The sequence below is a fragment of the Bemisia tabaci genome, chromosome 1, assembly GCF_918797505.1.
Source record: "Bemisia tabaci chromosome 1, PGI_BMITA_v3".
In the NCBI taxonomy this organism is placed as follows: Eukaryota; Metazoa; Arthropoda; class Insecta; order Hemiptera; family Aleyrodidae; genus Bemisia; species Bemisia tabaci.
Window position 1 is genome coordinate 54,483,527 of NC_092793.1, and position 22,405 is coordinate 54,505,931.

The following is a 22,405-nucleotide window of genomic DNA, read 5'->3' on the forward strand; positions in this document are numbered from 1 at the left end:
CAGCAGCTTATGGTGACTTCATCAGCTATAATTCCATATTTTACTTCAAAGATATCACTTCTAAATGCATTATGTACCTGCTAATAGTTTATGTTTCAGTAAAAAGGTTAATTCGTGGAAGAAAGCATGAATGAACAGGATCAATATTAAAAGTAGTTTAGTACCCTTTAAAGAAAACTTGAGCTTTTCCTTTTCTTTTTTCAGGCGGTGCTATGATATTTAACAGTATCCACTCATGCTTGCGCGAAGAAAAACCCATAATTAATGAACATTGGCTAGAGCTCATGTATTATTTGGTTAAAAATTTGTCTTTGAGTGAAGAGAATAATGATTGTTCAGATCAATTGAGATCTGCGTTAAGGCACATTCTGAGAGTTTTTGAAAAGGAAGAATTCCGCAAAATGCTCAACAGTCGAAATCCAAATAGGAAAAAGCCGATAGAATTTGAAGATGAAACTCTGCAAGGTGCAACTTTATGGCTTTTGAAGCAAACCTCATCTCCTTCCATTGTTTGCCGAACGGAAACTATGGTGTTATTTCAGCGGTTCGCTAGTTTCTTGCCAGGCTTTATATCAGCTTCAAATTACTTGAATTCTTTGATCTCTACTGAAGGCGAGGACTTTGTATCAAATCTAGTGGAAGAGAATTTAACTGTGGAGCCTCTGAGGGATCGAATTTCACCTTATGTTAAAGTTATCTCATGGCTTAAAAATCTTCATGCCGCTCTTGAGTTTTACTCTTGGCTGATTGGTGGTATCATCATTGATCCTGGTTTGTTACTCAAAGCTGATTCAAGATTCATGCAAGCCCTGAAGTATTTCATCAGCAATGTTGGTGCCACATCCTGCCAACATTTCATCGAAATTCTCTACAGTGATTGGTCTGCTGAAGTGCCACAGCTTGATTCAAACCTGTACAGCAGTGTTGCAACAGAGGTACTTGCCCAGCTATTCAAGTTTTTGACCATTAGTCACAATTCTTTAAAGGAGGAATTTTTCTGTGAAATTTTGAAAGAACCTCTGTGGAAACTCATCGTGTTGTGTACTTTAAGACCATCGACAACTGTAGCTAGAGGTGTTTGCTCTGAAACATCTCTTAAGTTCTCGGAAGTTGTTGCGGAGTTGCTCCGTAGTTTCGACAAGTATCTAACACAGAAATTGCAAGCGGAACTCCACGACGCATTCAGCACTGAAGTGAGTGTCGTTTATGAGAACCTCATAAATAAGCCTCTTATGCATCAGTTACTTCACCAAGCCAGCAATAATGAAGTTGCTGAGGGGCTCGTCCTCCTTCAACAGATTCAAAGTTGCAGAAGCAAGAATTCTTTCCTCATGAAAGTTCTGAAGGATAAAAGTTTCAGCACTCTTAATTTGTATCAAAAAATATTCAACTCTTTGTACGATTCAAACGGTACCACTGTCCACTTATCAGAGAAAGATACTGACTTCTTACGTTCGCTCTTTTCACTGGCAACTTTACTAGATGAGGAGGTGGAACTTTTGTCCGGTTTTATTTTCAAAACTGACCAGGCAAGATTAAAGGACTCCTTACGACCAGTTACTCAAGGAGATCATTTCAAGTACCTGTTTTTCCGGCAGATTATCAGTCGTTTTTCGGACTCATTCTCAAAAGCAGTCCACCATTTGATAACACCAGACAAGATCCATGCTGACATTTTACTGGCGATTATGAAAGAGCATGAATGCTCCCCACCAAACATAAACCAGAGAAATTCAGAATTAGTAAAGTGCATTTTTCAGAAGTGGGATATAATACAAATTTATGGTAATAAATATGACAACAGTTATGCCAGAATGTCAACTGTCTTAGATATTCTGATGGCCTTGGTGAAAACTTTTAAGAATCGTGTCGGATGCTTCCGATCTCCAGAGGCAGTGGGCATAATTAAGTGGCTGATGGAACAGCTGGGAAAAGATATTGATGTCAATTTAAAATTCAGCATTTTAGATTTTCTCGTTGCTCTTTTTAACCCTGGCTCTCAACGAGATGCAACTTACGATGATGTCATTGAGCCAGCAATTCATGCCTACACAGCTGCCCTAGAAACTCACATCTTGGGAGAGTCAAGTTTTGACAAAAATTATATTCTAGTGAAAACAAGCCTAAACAAACTGCTCGCAGGATTAGAGCTCACTGGAAATGCTTTTCTTTTGAAGAGAATCATGGTCAGAACAAGCACAGATTTGAACCAAAATATTAGGAATGACATCAAGAAAACTTTAGCAAATCTGACCAAAAAGAAGAATGATATCATTAAAAAAGATTTGTTGAATGTTATGTTTGACTGTGCTGTTGGCTTACCTGAACTCGAAAATTATCGAGAAAATATTTTGAAAACTTACCTTGAGCCCACCTTGCGTTATTGCTGCATCAAATCAGGCAAAAATGTTCTGAAAGTATTTTATGAGGGATGCATTGAAAATTTAATGACCACGGTCAATGCTGAGTTCACTCTGTCTGCAAAAGAAAATGAGATTAATACAGAAATTGTCTCGAAAATAGTTGCTCTAACACTATTGGAAATTTTGTTTGGCTACTTTGACCGATCTGATTTTGATACTGAATGGTTTAAAACTGCCTCCAAAGTCAGCTCAGGTCAAGAATTTCTTCAAAAATTACTGAAAGTTTTTGTGGAGCCAAAAAACTGTACTAGCAATTTTAAATCAGCCGATTATGAAGACGCCTTAAGAAGGTACCATTGTGCAAGCTTTAATGCCACCATGGCCTTAATTTGCAATTCAAAGCGGGATGTTCCAAGTGAATCATCAAAGGATTCCGATCCATCTACATCATCAGTTGCAAAGAAACGGAAGTCGGCTTTAGACTTCTACACAAAGTTTGTCTTCTCCAAACTGGGTACGACAGGCATTATGGACAAAATCATAAACCTGAAACAAAATTATAGATTCCATGTCGATTTTAACAGTGACGAACTTCCAAAGCAGAAAAAAACTCTTGTCAGTATAAGAAGAGCTGCAAGAGCTGAGACTGGGAGAGCGCCTATTCAAGGCTCTATGGATATTTCCACACAAAGCCTTTTTGCGGGAAGCCTCAGCGAAGATCTGACTAGCTACGACTTAAGCAATCATAGGGTTGTTGAAGTTGACGCTGTCCAAGAAGCTCAAGTTGCCGCTGGCTCTGACATCAACGAGTCAGCATGTCTCGAGTTAGAAATGGACGTTATCAATGAGCATGAGTGCATGCCAATGCTAACCGCAGTGATAAACACAATGAAAGATGCTCAATTAATTCAGCCTCCACCTGAGATAATAGGATCTTCTGATCTGCCAAATTGGATAAAGCCTATTCATCAGGCTTTAATCAACCAAAACGTTCACAAAAATATTAAAATTTTCCTCTGTAAACTGATTTTGAATGTCAGTGAGGTTTTTGCACCATATGCCTCTCACTTTATCCTGTCAATTTCTGAAGCTATTGCTGCCAAATGCTTTGGCAGCGAGATAAATTATTTCGTAGCTGATTTGGTAACTCTAATGCTATCATGGAGAAAAATTGCAGTTCCAGATGGGAAAAAGGACGAAAATAGGACTACCGTCAGTGAACTTTTATCATTCCTTATGGCAAACACTGAAAGTTTTAACAAAAGAGTCTTCCGCCGAAATCTTGAAATTGTCAAAACTGTGGTGGAAGTATGGAAGTCAAGTCTCGATATCCCATACCAGCTCTTGCTAGACTTGTTGAAGCCAGAAGATAACGATCCAAAGAGCGAAAAGGCTCAAACTGGAATTATGCTGGCTGGAATTTTAGTAGTCAATAACATTGCCCCTTACGCATCAGCTAGTAAAATGAAGTACTTATCTGCCTTGATTAGAAAAATGCACTCACAGAAAACTACAATTTATGAGCCCACAGCCGAAGTAATTGGACGTATCCTCCTTTTCCTGCAACAAGAAGGGTCAGATTATCAGTTGACCAATGATGGCTCATCTCTTTTGAATTCAGTCAAGACATTAATGCAACGAATATACAAGCCAACAGAGCCAAAGTTTTATAGATGCCTTTTAAAAATTAGCCTAAGTTTTCCTCCTGTTGTGAAAGAATTCTTACGTCAAATGATAGTGAATTTCACTGGAACAAAAAACAACAACCTGCAAGAAAAGTGTTTAGACCTACTTCAACTGAGTATTGACTCAACTGGCTCAGATTTGTGCGAATTGCTCCAGGAAGTTCAAATCATTGATCTTTGGATAAATTACTTATCCACAAGTGGCTCGCAGTGTCATCTAGCAGCATTGAAATTATTCGCTAAATTACTTCTTAACAACCTTCTCCCTACAGACTTACAAAAAAAAGTAATAGCAGTATTCCTGAACTTAGTGTCAAGCTCAAAACGAGATGAATCTCGAAAAATAATTTTTGAAACGGTGACTATTTTATACAGCAGATATTGCAATAATCCTGCAATAAAGGATAACATCAAAAATGGATGTAAAGAAATCCTCATTCTTGGACTTGTAGACAGAAATGCTGAAATCCAAAAAAGTCTATATGAATTCTGGATGAAAGATAATGTGCTACCAGAAAAATCTATAGATAGGCTGAGATTTGTTATCTCAAATATGTACATTCGAGACATCGAGTACGCCTTCTTGGGATACTGCCTTCGATTTGTGCTAGATTGTGCAGAGCAAACTTTAAGTTGCAGAGAAAACATTTTTGACTTTCCCCTTGCCAACTGTAATCTTTTTGAACTACCAATCAATGCAGCTTGGAAAAGACAACATGCATCCTTCGTTCCTTTATTTGCGGACACGACTCAAAGATCCTCTCAGTCAAGCTCTTTTAGTGATTCAGCCCAAGTCAGAGCCACACAGTCTTTGGAGTTTGCTCCCACGGTAGCGTCAGATGCCGTGTCAGATAATTTTGACCATCCTCAAGTTACTAGTAGCCTCAATGATTCTGGCGTTCCTTCTAGTTTTGATTTTGTCAACACCTCAAAATTCAAAAGCCGCTCTTTCATGAGAAAGTTTGAGAAACCGCATCAATCAACAGATATTGCTAATGTAGGGCATGTAATTTCATCTCAGCACAAATCATATCGTTTGAAAAAGACTCAATCTAAGGAAGATGATAGCAAGTATGCTTTACAGAACATAAAACTGAATAAAGCCATTGAAATTGCTCAGAGGGAAGAGGTAGAGAAACGCAGCAAAGAGGTCACTGTATTGCGTACCTACAAGACTGGAGATTTCCCAGACATTGAAATTAGTTACAAGGAGTTGATTGTGCCACTACGGGTTTTCGTTCAACAAGATCAATCCTCTGCACGTCATCTGATGGTGGCTCTCTTCAAAAGCTTTCTAGACGAAGAATCACTACAAGGAGCGGATGATTTTTACCGTGAAGTAATGGCAAGCATCGGGAATATCTTGCAAAATTCTCTCTCGTTCAACCCGGCTATCATCGGCGCGTTTTTTGAAGTGTCGTATTTTTGCCATGAAAAGATCAATCTTGACTTTGATGCAGTATCCACAGCTGCGCAAGCCTCTGGTTTACTATCTTTAGGAACTGTAGTTTTGGAAAACCAAATTTCAGCCCTCAGCGAAAGCGATTTCAGTTCTGGTCCATCTGCCAAGCGTCAGAGATTGGACAGAATGGATGAAACGAACTTATCAGAAGAAGCAAATATTTGGTTCAAACTTGCTGAGTTGTATTATAGCCTCAGTGAATCAGATGTGGTCCTAGGAATTTTCCGAGACAAATTGACAAATGGGAATGTTGACTTGATTAAAGCAACAGAAAAAGAACAACTTGAAGATTGGCAAGGAGCCAGAAGACATTATTTTGAGGTTTATAAAGACGAAACTTATTCCGAAAAACAACGTCAATTTGTAACACAATCTTATTTTAAGTGCACTGCACTTTGCTCTAACTGGAATGAGCTAAAGCAGAGTGTTCTTGTTGCTCTTGATTCTGACTATGATAAGCTGTGGGAGGAAGACAAAAAGTTGTGGAATCTAGAAAACATTGCCCCATGGTTATTTTCATCAGAACTTCATATGTTTATCCGGAGTGGTAACTCAGAATTCCCACCAAAAATCAACCAATGGATTCATGATAAAGACAAGGAAAGGAGAAAGGAAAATGAACTTTTGAATTATGTCGGAGAACAGCTGGCTGTGTGGAATGCAATAGAGGTTGACTCATTTGAGAGAGGAAAACTGTACGCGAAGGGTCATCTATCCAATCTACTCAATGATTGGGCGCATCTCAATCCTTTGTCTCATCAACTAAGAACCAAAAAATTGCTTGATTTTCAGCTATTGTCAGACATCTTGAACATGCTATTAGCGACTGATTCATTTGCCCTAACACAAATGACTAAAATGGAACGGCTACTTAAAGATTGGAATAAACACTCTCCAGCCATCAGTGACTCTTTAACACACTGGGACACCCGTCTCCTGTATCGATGTCTTTTCTTGAATCAGGTATGGAAAGAATTGGGCAATGATTTAGAAACTGGTTTGTGCAAGTCACTGAAGGACAGTCGTCTGCACCTGATCGACATCACATTAAAAGGGAAGAACTCTGAATTTGCAAAACAACAATTACGTTTGGTAAAGCAACATATCCCAGAGTCTGTGAACACACTTTATACTGGAAAATATCATCTGAAATGTGCTCAATTTGCTGAAAACGAAAACGAAAAGGCCAAGAAGATTAATCAGTCATGGAATGCTTTAGATTCTATGAGGAAAATGGCCATAGAAGATGATTTACAATGTATGAGATTCTCTCTCATGGCCGATGTTATATCTAGTTTCCGCAGAATCATGCCAAAGATATCTGCTGACAACAGAAACTCTTTTGAAAAAAAGGTTCGCTCAGAACTTGTGAGTCATGAACTCTTATTCTCCACGCCCTTAGAAGAAAATTTGAGGAAGCTGGGTTTTCTCTGTCTAAAAGAAGCTCTAGAATGGGCAGGAAGAACAGAAAGTGTTAACCAAGAAACTGTTTTAGCAGATGCTCATATGAAAATTGTTCGTTATTGCTTTGGTGTCTACAATCAGCAGGAAGAGGCTCCGGAAGAGTACAACCAGTATTTTATACGTTCTCTTTTATCTGCCATGGAATACAATTCAGAAGAGGCAACTCAACTATTCCCATGTCTTCTCCAACTTGAATGTCTGGAAATTTCTGAAATGAGCGAGTTGTTCAAAAATCAGGTATTGTCACCAGAAAATTTTCGTTTTTATTCAGCTCCCTTTTTTACCTTTTTCTCCCTTTTACTACCTTCTCCTCTCTCCTTATTTCTCTCTCCCCCCCCCGTCTCTTCCTCTTCTTTCTCCCCTTCTCTTCCTCTTTTTCTCTTTTCATTCCTATTTTTTCTCATTTTCTGGGGTTTTACTTCCTCTTTCTCCCACTTTCTCCTTTTCATTCCCCCCTTCTCCTTTATATCTCCTTTTCCCCTTTTCCCTTTTTCCCCTTTTCCCTTTTTCCCCTTTTATCCTCTTTTCTTCATCTTTTTCCCTCCTTTTTTCTCCATTCCTGTTCCTTTCTTTTAATTTTTTCTCCAATGTAGCCACTGTGTTTTCCTTTTTTTCTGCCTTTTACTCCCTTTTTTGCTTCATCTCTTTCTCTTCCCCTCTTATCTTCTTTCTACTATCTTCTCGTAAAAAGGGGTCTGTTTGACTTTCCTAGGAATCCTTTAGGGATTTCAGATCTTTTACTGCTGCAGTTATTTGCTGACTAGAATAATGTCCGGCTCTTCATTGTATACATTTCTAGTAAGCAGGACTGACTGTAAACTGTTGCTCATATGGTGAAAACTGCCGTTTTGTGGCTACAGATAGCAGTGGAAAGAATTGGCTGGGATGATCGTATGGGTAAAATCAGGTTTCCTATGGATGCCAAAAAAAACTCTTGTCATTCTGCAGCTTGATACCCAGATCAAGAAAGTCGATTTTCATCCCTTAATTTTCATTCCTAAATTTCAGCGTCAGGTTAAACTTATCGATATCATGCTATGTGTCAGTCCTCGGTCCATTCTAAGCCATTACCAAAACATTGTAAAATCGTCAAATATCATAAAAGTCGATCAAAATATCGGCTAAGAGAGGGAAACTCCCTCAAATTAATTCTCAGAGTAATCACTAATCAGGAAGAAAGAAAGTACCATTTCAGCAAAACTGTTCCTTTTGCGCTTTATTTACTGTTTATAGAAAATGTATGTGTATCTTCATTTTAAGAAATATTACATATTGTGTAAACTTGTAATAATTATCGTTTAGACTGCCTTCAAAATATCAGAATAGACGACTCAAAACGCCATAGTAAAACAATGACTTCGATAACGCCAAATGGGTAATGGAATAAGTAAATTCATCGTGCATATAGTCCATACCTTAAAACTGTTGGTTCAACAATCATTGAATGGACGAGCAGGGTTTTTTTTTTTTTTTCCCCCTATTTTCCTCAGCAGCTTTGGACGAAAATTCCAAAGTAACTCTGTTTTTAAAGAATCTCTGCCCTCAAAAATGATTTTCTCCTTTTTTTTCAGTGTAAGCGAATTCCTGAGTGGAAATTCCTTGAATGGGTGCCTCAACTTCTGGCTGCTTTATACTCACCAAAAGTTGCAGCTGTGTCAGATCTCTTACTGAGACTTGCGGAAAAGTATCCAAATGCACTTATTTATCCTTTCAGGCTGAGCAAGGAAATGCAAGCGAAAGTTTCGTCCTCTACTCAAACAATCGTTGATAGTCTTGGAACTCTCTTGGACTGTGATTATGGTACCGAAAAATTCCTTAAGGCCATGGCATGTCTTTGTCTTCCTGATGTTAAACTGAAATCTTTCTTGGGTCGGCTGAAAACATCACTGGAAGCAAATGATGGCAAATGTGCTGTCTGTATTGGCGCAGTTCTAGAAATCTTTGATGAAGCAGAAATCAAAGGGAATATTTACTCCCTTATCGGGGATTTAAAGAAAGACGTTATAGAACTGAAGAAGTATGTTGATAAAGGGAAACTGAAAGAAGCTCTGAAACAAACAGAAAACATAATGAGAGGAATTACTCCGTGTTATCACAAGCAGCCGTCAAGAGACGCCAGAATATCCCTCAAATCCTACAGTCCATGGTTGGCATCATTTATTTCAACAGCATATTCAAGCACCATCGAAATGCCAGGGCAGTACTCTGGTAAAATGCGACCTGATTTTAAAAATCACATAATGATTGCTGGGTTCAAAACTGAGGTAATGATGCATCACTGTATTTATTTTTAATCCACAAGGTACATTGGTTTTTGCCAAAAAAAAAAAAAAAAATTGAAGGAAAGATTTTTAGGGTTTTAATCATTAGATCACTAACAGAATTTTTCAACCATACATACTTTCAGTTGAAGTTTTACTGCAAGTACTTTGGGTTAGAGTCTGTGGTATTTCTGCAGTAATGATGAGCGTGGGTGTGCTCCCTGAGAGGTTATCTTGTAGTTACCCCTAAATTGGGAACAATGGTTGTGTTATATTTTGATTTTGAATCCGATCAAACAAGGCTCTAACCTCATGCCTTCAAGATTTAAATTTATCAGCTATATTATGTAGCAACACTCCGTTTTTTGCCCTTGGCTCCTTTTTTCTTTACGTTTTAGGTTTCCTCTTCTTTTGATGGAAAGAAACAAACTTCGGACTGTGCAAACAAACAGTGCAAGTAAAAGAGTCTGTCAAGGAAAAAACATATTTTTGTAAACTTTAATCATAGAAAAATTATTTCACTATCAATACAGGATCTAAACACCTTCCTTAAAAGTGGTTCCATTTTGTTTAACGCTGTCTTAAATTAAAAATTTTGGCATTTGAATTCAACCCAATTTTTTGCTTCAATGGCAGGTTAGTGTCATGCAATCCTTGCGGAGACCCATCAAATTAACGATGATTGGAAATGATGGAAATGAGTATAGTTTCCTAGTGAAATGTGGTGAAGATTTACGTCAAGATCAAAGGATCCAGCAACTCTTGACTCTCATGAATAGTTCTCTAACATCTAATAGCGGGACAGCTGCTCGCAAACTCTCAATTGTCACTTATGCAGTGAGTTATTTACTTTTTTGACCATCTCATGGATAGCCTCATACATGTTGTCATATTTTGTATTGTTTTATCTGCCTTGTCTTTAAAAAATATTTATTCACACCGATTACCAAGCAAGGAAAATCTTACCTATGATATGTAATGGTAAGCACTGTTGGGTATCCATGGTTCTTTCATGTGAACAAGATCCTTCTTACAAGGCATTTTAGTCATGTTCAGCACTGTCATGTTTTTACAAGTCTCCCTCTGTTTGGTGACAGGTTTTTAAGGATATTGAACAATCTGTCATTGTGGCCAGACAGTGAATTATCTTGTCACTCTAGCACTATCTTTATCCTAAAGAAGCAACAGGGTGGGGCCCCCAGGAAAGTGGCTACCTGCAGCCTGATTGTTGAAATTTATGTCAGCACAAGTTTAAAAAATCGATATATTACACAGTGCCAATAAGACTATGTCTTGTCTTATCTTGCCGACAAAGCTAGTTAAAGTTTCAAAAATCATGCTGCTGGTAGTTGCCAGTCTGCTTTGTCCGATTTTGTTAGGACTAAATCATGGATCTCCTAGTGTGCAAGCCCATCAGCATCACCAATCATCGGAAAATTGAAAAATAATAGAATCCAACTCGACAAGGGCATGGGCACGCTTCAAAATTTTGCACTCAGTAGCATTAGCTGTAGTTGAGTGAAGTTCAGTAACTTTTAATACACCTGTCAGGATTAAATATTTCGAAAACGACACCAAGAAGCTCCTACCTCTTACTTTTTCCTGAATGCAAGGCAATTAACCAAAAACAAATTGTCGAAATAACTGAGACCTTGCTTAAGAGCCAACTCTGTCCGTGCTTATTCTTTCTGCTCAAGGAAATTGCAAACACTCAAAACTGAAGCTATTTAAGAATGGGCTCATTATGAAAATATAGTTTCCAAAAAATTATCATCCTTCAAAAAAATTAGTTGCGAACTTTTTTAGTTTTCGTCTGTTGATAAATGTTTGTATTTTTGCTCTGCAGGTGGTGCCACTTAGCTCAAGCCTAGGATTAATTCAATGGGTGAATGATACTGTTCCGTTGAAAGAATTAATGTTCAAGTTCTTTTTAGAATCTGACACAGAAAAATAGTGAGTATAGATTCTTTCATTTTATCATAGCCTTATGTATACCAAGTCATCATTCCTATGTTAAAAAAAAAATATCATATGTTAGAAGCAAAGATTTTAGAACCATCCAAATTGAATTTTTTCGTCTCTTTTGACATCTCTTTTTTTCCCCCTTGGTAAGTATGTCAACCTCGTTTAACAGAACTCAAAAAGTGGAGTATGAAAAGAAGTTGATATTTTTTCAGTCAAGAAGAGAAAAGCAATTTGTCAAAAACGTATGTAGTCAGTAAAATTTTCCTATCATTTGCTGCATCAAGCTTTTATATTGATTTACGTCCATGCAAAAATATATGTAGCATGATGTTCCAAATGGAAATTTTATTTTTGGACGGTTTCTACTCTGCTAAATTTTTTCTCCGCCAATCCTATTGTTTATAATTCCTCTTTATCTCTTACTAAGATCTCATTCATCTCCTGCTTTTCATCTCTGCCTTGCAATGCCATACCTTCGTCCAACATCTTATTCTTCTTGGAAATCTTACCTTTTCTGTGTGTTTTTTCTCTCTTTAAAAATTTCATGCTCAACACTGCATTTGCAAGCTTCAAAAGCCATCAACTAGTTGTAAAATCCATTCCTCGCTTCATATTTTTTAGGTCATACTGCGTCATTAAATCTTTTCCGAATCCCTCGTTTAATCCTCAGATGTTGAGGAGGGCTGGAAAAGCCTTGATTTACAATCATTCACTGCATCATTTCATCTGAATCGCTGCATTCATTTTAGTCGTGGGCTCGTTTGCACCTAACATGGCAATTTTCGATTTTGCTCAATCCTGAGAAATGACCTCATTATGTTATTTTGTGAAAGGTGCCCATCCTAATTTGATTTTCGGATTAAATTCTTATCGGAAAAAAGGGCCTCTTCAAGATATTGTATGAATAGGGTCCACCCCATAGGTTGCAGGCGTTTTCTACACAAAATGTTGGTACTTCCAACTTTTTTTCTATTTTTTATACCTGCACCCACAAGATGTTTTCTGATCATCTTCTTCATATTTACTCCATTTCTTCTGTCAATATTTGCAACACTGAACATTTGTACGCAAGCTTAAAATATGGTGACCACCAATTTTTTTCATTTATTGTCCCCCAGCCACCGTGAATTTAATTGCATTTTTGACCAGCATGATTAACAGTTTAAAAATTCTTAATAAAAAATGTCCAAACTTCTATGTTCTGTTGTCAACCTAATGTACCGTTGAAAGTAGGCCATACATTGTTCAATAGCTTACTCAAGCATACGTTCTGATATCTTTTCCTGTCATCATCAGAGTGCGTTCTAACTTTGTACATGTATTTGATGTTTTCTGAAAGTCTCTTTTATTTATTTTTTGTTTAAACTTCATCATTTTGACGTTTTTTTTGTTAAATTCAGCAAAAAACAGGTGGCGGAACATTACTCTACTTGGCTGTCAAAATGTTGTCGCACAAATCCAACAGCTGGTCGTATATATGGAAGTGCAGCACAAACTTACTCTCGTCAAGTGGTCATCAACACCTACAATGAACACGTATCAAAATTAGAAAAAATCAACTTGAGGTAAATTTAACTCAGCTTTATGGGTGATTTATCAATTTGAAGAGATTAAAATGTATCCTGTATGCAGAATTCGAGAGGAAGGAGTAAGGTGGCGATACTTTTTTTTTAGTTTCATGATAATTTTTATCTCTGTTATATCACTTTAATTGTTTCATTTTCCCCTCTTCCATTCATTGTTACACTTGCTTACCATTCTTATTCTTTTAATTTTCCCTAAAATTCCATCTTTGACATCATGACTTCTTACTCAAAAATGCAATCCATCGAAAATAATGAAAAACTTCAACTCCTTTACCTGCATTGCACTAGACCTTCGAAAAAAGTTTACTTCTTTGTTGTTTTAATATGTTAGAATACAAAAAGAACAATATGCCTAAAATTCTCTCTGTTTTAACAATTTTGACTGGAAAATTCAGTTTAGTCAGGTGAGCAAAAAGATCTCACCAACTTAGACTTCCACTCCTCTCACGAAATATAATTGCACCCGTGCCAAAAATTGTCCTCAATAATATAGATTTTAAGATAATCAAATATAGGGTCTAGAATTCTAGATACTTTTTTTCAAATTTTCAAAAGAAACTGAAATAAAAAGACCATTAGAAAGAAATGCCTTTGCATCCAAATTTTCTTGTTTATTTATGTTGAAATTTACTCATTTTATACCTATTTACTCATTGATTTATTTAATTTATTCCTTTATTTACAGTTACGCCTGGATGATTCTATTATTGTTGATCACTAGTGTAAGGGTGATGTCAGTGTGGTTTTGAGCTATATATATCTAGATGACAATTTTCACCATTGATCATCTCTTTTTGTTAGTACAGTAGATCCTTGATTATCAGACATTATGTGGCGGTCAGGGACGTTGGATAACAAAAATGTTGGATAATCAAAATCATGAAAAAAAGACTGGAAAAATGTCATTTCAGGTTCTGTTTGTAACCTGTAACTCCAGTATGTACGAGCTTGGCCAAATTTCCATTGCATTTGTAAAACATGGGCATTTATTTTTGGATGAATAATACAAAAAATTGCACTTACATAAATTTTTGCCCCAAAAGCTGGTTTCAGTGGTGTCGTGTCTGGAAAGGCCACGTTTCAGCGGTAAAATCATGTTGTATGATAAAGCCATCAGCTAGTCAGGACTCTACCGTTATTAACTTTTCAATGTCTAATTTCAGAAAATCATTTATGTCAAATTCGTTGAATTTAGAAGCCTTCATCAGTATGCGCAATGAGTTCTTATGCAGTTACGCGGTCATGTCCATCTGCCACTGGATACTTGGTATTGGTGATCGCCATCTCTCTAACACACTGGTCAATCTTTTCACAGGAAAGTGTTTAGGTAGGTATTTTTTTAAAGAGAAAATCAACAGTGCTGACTAACTTCTACTCTGCCCAATTTCGACCTCAACATTTTAATTCATCCAATAAAAATTAATTCAGAAGGGTTGTGTTTCAAGTAGATTGGGGAGTATTCCCTTTTATTTCTTGAACCACTTAACTGCCACGCCACAACTCATGATCCATTTTGTATCTTAAAACTGTAATTTTTTTAATCTTGTAATTCTAAAAAAACGCAAGTCCACAATAATAAAATTTTCAGAAAAGACAAAAGCTTTGAGTTAGACATCTTTTTTCATTTTCAATCAAGAACAAACTAACGGCATCCCCAAGCACATAAGACTACCCTTGAAGGAAGGTATCATGATACGAAAGGAATTTCAACCAGTTTCTATAAACTTGTTACAGTTGCTCTAAGGATTGATGTCCGTCACCTCGAAAATAACCGTAGGCAAGTTTTATTTTGTACTTAGAGTTCCACAATGGAAATCAGGAGGAGAAAAGCTGTAAAATTTTACAATATGATCTACCCTGAGAAGACCAAATTTTTTTGTTTGAATTTCATCAAAACTTTTAACTCTGCCTTCTCAGTGTTTTTTAATCTATCATATTATTATTCCAGGAATCGACTTTGGACATGCATTTGGATCAGCCACACAAATTCTCCCTGTCCCAGAATTAATACCTTTCAGGTTGACTCCTCACATCCTGGACTTGGCTGAACCATTCAAAGAATTTGGTACAACAGACTTTGATTTTTAAGCCACCCTCAGCAACTGGTTGAGCATAAAAATTTCAAAATTGTTTTAAATTTATTTCGTAAAAGTTGGCAATGAACCACTAAGCAAGGTGCGAACTCAAGCATCATGATGTATTTAAATTTTCTCAGCAGAATTTCGTGTAGAACACGGTTTGCATAACAAAAACTACTAAAATTAACTCCCAACCAAAATATTAACGTTTTTCGATGTATAAATTCAAATTTCCCGCTCATGGAGAAAACCACGATCACCTTGAGTTAAATTGCACTTTAAACTTACCGCAACAGGCCCTGAGGTGTGAAAATATGCAACTTTAATCTCAGCGCCCTGGCTCAGCAGTTGAAACCGTTATAGCTCGCGTCTTGATCTATGTAGATTCAGGTTTTTTTGTGAGATAAATCCAGATTTTCGTAACCAGTGCTAAATAGAAACGTTTACCTCTTGGGTAAGACTTAATTTCAGTTATTTTCTTCGTGCAAATCGTGAAAAACTCGAAATTTTGAAGAGGAAACATATATCAAGAATACTTAAATTTGTACTTCGTCTAGTGGTCCATTGTAGGAGTAGGAATTTAACAGGAAGGCTATTGGTGATTTACGTGTTCACTGATCAGGTGGTCATAGTGACTGTTTTTTGTCGATCAAACTGCTCCAAAACAATCACAGAGACCAGCAATTGGGACAGCGCCTTTTCATCGCACCTCTATGTGATAGAGGCACTGATAATGGGCCCTTCAAACGTGAGAACTACGGAAATCAGCGGAAACTATGGTTTGAAGCATGTAAATTCTGCCGTTTTTGTGCGCGTTTTTTTCAAACAAGAACAATTTTGCAAAAGCACGTCGGTAATGTATGTGTTGACAGTCTTATGCTTGGTTCACATTCAAGAGAATTTTATTTTGTTGTAGAAGAGACAGACAAATTGAAAATATTTATTCACTAATGACTTTTTTCCTCAAATTTCAACACCCATCTTTTTAACCTCTAGAATGCATTTTGGAAACTTGTAAATTCTTTGTGTTTTATCGTTTTTATGTTAGTTCATTTCTTTTTCCAGGTCTCCTTAGGGAATCGATGGTTTCAGCATTAAAATGTCAGAAAGATAATCAACATGTTCTCCTGGCAACAATGCAAGTTTTTATACAAGAACCTTCCATGGATTGGTTTGAGAATGCTCACAGACTTGCTCAGAAACAATCAGGAGAATCTGGTGGCTCAAAGAGCCAGAGCAACTACTTTAAAGGTTAGCTGCATTTTTACCTATATCAGCCCTAACTTTTGGTATTCATCAGAATTAGGCTAAAACTCTCAATTCAATGAAACTGTTTTGCTGTCTGAAGCGTAGCAGACTGCAACATCTTGCTTGAGAACTCGATATGAACAAAACAGAGTTGGTTTCAAAGTATGACTTTAGAGATAAATATGACTTTAGAATGTTAAATATTCAGCAGGTTGAGTCCTTCATGTACTTCAAAAGAGGAACTGTGGGTCAGAACAAACCCATTGTGAGCTGTTGCCTGTTGCTGGCTGTGGCATGCCTCTGAGCTTGATCGGATCCCTTTCCGTTTTCTTCTTGAAGTCCGTCAGAAGTTGAAGACATCAACGCAGTACAGGAACGTACAAAAATTATTTGTCATAACCAGCATGCCACAGACTTTCATGACTATTTTATCAGATGGCTTTATTTTACCTACCCACCATTGGCCAAGAAGGCTCTTCTCCACTTACTTACTAGAGGCTCATTGGTGTAATTGTTGGCTGTTGATTTTTTTGCCTCGGAGTGGCAATCTAACCAAGATTTTCAAAGAATTCCGTGCACAATTGACCAAAAAATTCAGAGAGGTTAAAGAAAAAAGCTGGCTTTGTTGAGAGCTCTTGTTTGTACGTGGAGAAAATCCTTGACATTTGTAATAGATGCTATGTAAGCTCCTAACATTCTAAATTATTAATCCAAAATCTTAGAAAAAAAGGAAATTTTTCCTGCAATCTAACTATACTTATTTAAATCTATCATCACTATCTAGTAAAACTATAATTTAAATTCCTCTAGTCCTAAATAGATAAAAATGTGATAAAATAGTGCTGTTCCACACCATTTTGTGAGGAAAACGAAGCCCAAGAGTTCCAAAAATTTCAATTAGAGTCAAACATTTTTGAGCTTCAACAAGCACCAGTGCAAGACTGAGGAAGGGTAAAGACTGAGACTCATTAGAGCTCAAAAATATTTGACTCTACTCACAGTTTTTGGCTTTGTTTTCCCCCCAAAATGGTGTGGACCCACTACCATGTCACCTCCTTGTTACATACAGTTCGGGCCATTTCTCGGTGTATTTTTCTCGCCTTAATATATATTTATATATTTTTCATTATTTATTTTTTATTTTTTAGATGCCCAGGATTCATTCTCTTTGAGAAATATTGAGCTTGCCTGGAAGAAGTTGGAAGGTGGGCACCCTACAGAAATAATGATCAAAGAATTGGAAGCAGGTCATAAAACATCTCCATACCTTGATGCCTTTAAAAAAATTTTGCAAGGAACAAATGAATCTTTGCGATTCAAATTTAGGATTGATCAGGAGTTGAATGCCAACCAACAGGTGAGTCCTAGAAATTATTGCCCTCATAAAGACAGTGCCTCTCTGCAATAACCCTGTTTTTTAAGTACCTTTTAAGTACCTAAAATCAGTCTCTTCCTCTGGGTTCATTATTGCATCGCAGTCTCACCTGAAGTTATCTTTGAGTCTGGAAAATACCCTAGTGAACGACAAGTAAACTTTGGCTTGTAAAATTGTAAAATTGATGACGTGCTAAAGTCACCTTATGAGTTATGAGTTGTCGATAGCTCATCAATAATTTCATCCAACATAAGTATGACAAAGAGGAGGACTGACAAATAACTCGATTCCTTCTCAGTCAAGGTAGTCTTATTTAGATGAGTTCCATTTACCAGACAATAACAAACCAATAAGTGATGTGCATCATGTTGCCACTTGATAACTGTCTTCCCTGTTCTTTCTTGGGTATAACATATGCAAGGAATCATTGACATAACCTTTTTTCCTGGTTGTATTAAAAGAAAAAATTCAAACATGAAACTGAAAGGTCTGTGATATGAATACTTTGCTGGTCATTGGATCGGTGTTGTCATTTGAAGTTGCTGTTGCAGACTTCACCAAAATCATCACTTTTATTTATCTATTTATTTTTTTTTTATTTTTTTTTTTTTGCTGCAAAAAATTAAAAAACAAAATTGCAAATATTTATGACAAAGCTTGATTTGCGGAAAAAGTGTGCAATCGGGTCCCTTATACAGTGGAAAATTGCTGAAAGTCTCCCACTCAAAATTTATTTTCTCGTGAATCGCCAGTGTCAATTTCAAAAACTCGAGCTCTTTGGAGAGCTCTAGGTATAACAGGTTAGGAACTTTTTCCAGTTTTGACTCTTCTGAGTTATTGGGCTACAAACTACATCAACCGACTTTTTGAATTACCCTCACAACTGTTGAAAATGTTTTTCCCTCAATGCTTTGTTACAGTTACCATGTCCATACCTTTTTCATTCTACCTTGCCGAGCAATATGTATTTTGACCAATTTATTTCGCATTTAATTTATGGCTATTTTTACTCATTTCAGTTCCTCAAATCGTTCCAAGTGGAACACCTATATTCGGGTAAAAATGTAAAAAAGTACTTTATTTTTTTACAGGTGGACATCCTCTTAGATCAAGCTAAAGACAAGCATATCTTGGGTATAACATATGCTGGGTGGGAGCCCTGGGCATAGAATTGCAGTTTCCCAGTTTCTCTTTCTACCTGTGATAACCATTTACAATTTGTTAAAGACTTATGTGATATGTATTTATAAATTGCCTAGTATTCCTATAAGCCTTAGTTTCTTGGGAAAATACTCCATTATTTTCTTCATTGAATCTTTTTAGTATTTTTATGTCATTTTTATGTTCGTCAATTACAAGGAAGAATTTCGTTCTTGGGGGGTCATTCTTGTATTACATGAGCAATTTAGGGGAAAGGAGGTCTCTGGATTTGCCTTACCAGGTCTTATGAGGGGAGAGGGGGGGAAGACCAGTCCTCAGTATAAATATAGATATATATATTTTTCGAGAAATATTATTTTTTTCAGCTACTTTTTAGGGTTTCTCTGTTATTTTCTGAAACATGGGGGGGGGGGGGGAGGGGAGGAAGATCAAGCTAATCCTACTTATTTCCAAAAAAAGGTAACAGGTTGTCTTGTGGGTGTCCTTTAACGGGGAGAAAGGATGAAAAATTCGGCTAAAATGCTGCCTATAATTCTTGAATGGCCCCCAGCAACAAATCTACCTTCATCTTATAAAAGAGATCTCTGCCTAAAAAGGTATTTTACTGTATTATTTCTGGATTTTGTGTAATTAATAAATATTTTCTGTACCCGGAAAGGCATACCTCTATATCTTACCTCTCAATGTTGTGGAAGCAATAAATAATAAATTTTCTAATTCCGTAAGTTTAATGCACGTTTAATTTTTCTATTGTTTGTTCATCCCAAGGTCGACCTTCGATATTTAAATGATAATTGTAGAACTGACTTGGACTGATTAATTACCAACCAACAAATTCACAATTATTGATAAAGAAATATTCCAAGTGAACTAGAGTAAAAATTGAATTTTCTGCCCACGGAAAAATGGGAAAAAAGAGGAAGAAGACAGAAAAAAAATGCTGTGTTCTCGTTCAGAATATTGCTGTCTTTCTCAGTTCAAGGACTAAAAATTTAAACTTTTGGGTGGAATTAAGTAGAAAGATGCGTAATCTATGAAAGGCACCATGTGGCTCCCATGGAGGAGATTCTACTTATACAAAATACAATGTAAAAATAGTGCACCTAAGATACTAAAGTAACAGTATATTAGAAGTGTGCTGGATGCGCACTATTCTGTGGGAAAACTGAGGCCAAAAATTAGAATTAGAGCCAAATACAAAACAAAAACTGAATCTACCATCCTGTTACTTGCAGTAAGCCACAGTTTAAGAGTTTTTTTGCCTGATACTAAATCTGCGCTTGATAGGTAAATCAAATTCATGGATTATTAATTATTCATAACTTCATAGTTAGGATTTTCAGTTGTAGTCAACAAGAAATGAACCTTCAGCAAACGTATGCATCATGTCTGAATCACACTTTAGTACCTCCTCTGCCCTCTTTCCTACCAAGAAGGAATAAAAATGTCATGTCTACAGTCCCAGACCATTTTTCTCACTCGAGAGAATACTTAAAACCTGGGACTAGCTTGTTCATTTTTCATTACTCACAATATTCGCTCCTTCCTCTATAGGTTACTGAATTTTTTTTTTTTTTATTTTTTTTTTGATTATGAGGTTATTGGTTCTCAAGCTAATTGTTTAGAGGAACAATTTTTGGATTATGAGGTTATTGGTTCTCAAGTTAATTGTTTAGAGGAACAATTAAGTTAGTAGTTTTTAGGTTTGATTCAGAGAGCCTGTGCTGACGGACAAAACAAAAGAGACGCAATGTAAAGAAGTATAGAAATTCAGCAAATGTGAGGAGACTACATCCCAGAAAGAGTGCGGCAGTGCCACCGATGGAAACAAGAAAATCATCGTAACTGTAGATAACGTCTCGGCGGAGTCGCACTCGGTTGTATTTTTCCACTGCCCAACGCATCCGAGTGTTGCAAGACAAGGGCCGAACCCTGTGTAATATAAAAAAGTCGATCAAACATAGAGTAGGGTAGTTCCACTACTTAGAACTATATTTTCAGATAAACAAGGAAGAGAAATGGTGCTGGATCCAGACCGTTTTGCGGAGAAAACGAGGCTAAGAAGTTCTAAATATTATAAGTAGACTTAAAAAATTTTTTTTGACTTTAGTTATAATTTTTGGAACTTCTTGGCCTTGTTTTTTCCGCGAAATGCTCTGGACCCAGCACCATTTCTCCACCTTATTACATACAGTTTGGGCCACTTCTTACTGTTTTTTTTTTTCTCATCTCCAGATTACTGAAAGGAATCATGGTATGTTATCAAAATTTCCCCTAAAATATACAAGCTTCAGCAGACAAAATATTATTTTGCTCTTTCTGTCATTATTGCACGAAAGGTGCCGTTGAAACAGCGGCTGCATACCTTGCTTTAAGGATTTTAGGGGCTTGGGATGAGATTAAACATCGTATGAAATAATTATTTAGATATTCAGTTGAAGGGTGCTTATCTAACTTATATGGTGGTAACGTGGCTAAAAAGTCAGATTTCACTGCTCCATCAATGATTAAGTACATTGTGGAGAGTTTTACTCTTAGGAGTGCGGGAGAAATCACAAGTCTCTACAATCAAAGGTGTCGGTTGGCGAGGACTTTTGAGGAATGGTTATTTGTGCCATGTGCAGAAGTTGCGGTGGAAATGACAGCGGGCTCATTGGAAAATTGGAGCTCTCTTGCGCTATATGATGAAGCTTGCACATTTTTTTCATGAGATCCATAGTATCGCACCAAAATCAAAGGTATCAAACGTCTCTGACTGAAATCAAAAATTTATTTTGCAGATCCATCCCTCTGATATTAGTAAATTTACCCCAAGAGGTTTGCCTACCATATCATACTTGGTTTTCATCATGACATATTTCATATCCATATACTTCTTGTTCTCCTTCATTGATTCATTCTGAAAAGCATTAGGCTACAATCTCTATGTTCATAAAATTCGGATAAAGCATTCATCCTTACCAAGGAGTGATAGAGGACTTGTCCTTTTTAAAATTGAGATCTTCGCAGTTTAAAAAACAGCCGCAGTTATGAGAGTTATTTCCAACCCTTCCTTGCAGTTTGAATATCAAGGTGTCATACTGAGCTAAGCATGCTAAACCCTTTGCATTGCATACACGGATCTTACTACCTATGGCAACATGAACATGGATTAATTGAACATGAGTACTTAGAGTTAAAAGAAAATCATGTTTAAATCTTTTAGCATTTTCTGACTCTTTTTCATAAACATTCAATACGCAGCCAGCAGATTTTAGCCCTCTTGTTAAAAGCAATTTTTTCTTTTAATTAATTAAAAAAAAACTACCTTCCTTGACCTATAGTGGTCCAAAAGCATGGAATGCTCAATAGTTAGGAACAATGTCTCAATAAATTTGTAGCTTAAGCATTTAAAAAGAAAAAAAATCTTGCAAGTAAAGAATGAACTAGAAAATTATTTAACACAAAGATGGTTTAGCATGATCTTCTTGGGACAAAGTAAAGTACAGAATGTTTACTTCTCTCTATACAAACTTCAAGATTGCAAACAAACAAAAATCTTACAATTTGTAGTGTGACAGATTGCAGGGGAAAAAAATGAAAATCAATTTTAAGGAGCTTAAAAATGAATTTATATCACAGACCATATGGTAAAAACTAATTTCTCAGAAAGTATTGGAACCAACCACGGAAATTCATTAATAGTTTTAACCCATTTTCATTGAAAATCATAATGGACCAAGAAACTGGTCATTAGTGAGGACAAAATTAACTATTT

General features: G+C 36.5%; 1 protein-coding gene across 1 annotated transcript in view; it reads left to right on the top strand.

Annotated features, from left to right (window-relative positions):
• The window catches only part of LOC109043096 (DNA-dependent protein kinase catalytic subunit), a 38,253-nt gene extending 18,880 nt beyond the window's left edge, over positions 1 to 19,373 (top strand). The window contains exons 19-28 of the mRNA XM_019060152.2: positions 205 to 7,211; positions 8,546 to 9,238; positions 9,872 to 10,072; positions 11,082 to 11,188; positions 12,601 to 12,765; positions 13,950 to 14,113; positions 14,735 to 14,851; positions 15,930 to 16,115; positions 17,261 to 17,469; positions 18,579 to 19,373. Of these exons, the coding sequence (XP_018915697.2) occupies positions 205 to 7,211; positions 8,546 to 9,238; positions 9,872 to 10,072; positions 11,082 to 11,188; positions 12,601 to 12,765; positions 13,950 to 14,113; positions 14,735 to 14,851; positions 15,930 to 16,115; positions 17,261 to 17,469; positions 18,579 to 18,656 (8,927 nt within the window). The 3' untranslated portion in view covers positions 18,657 to 19,373. The remainder of the gene's footprint in view (positions 1 to 204; positions 7,212 to 8,545; positions 9,239 to 9,871; positions 10,073 to 11,081; positions 11,189 to 12,600; positions 12,766 to 13,949; positions 14,114 to 14,734; positions 14,852 to 15,929; positions 16,116 to 17,260; positions 17,470 to 18,578) is intronic.
• Positions 19,374 to 22,405: the final 3,032 nt, after the last annotated feature.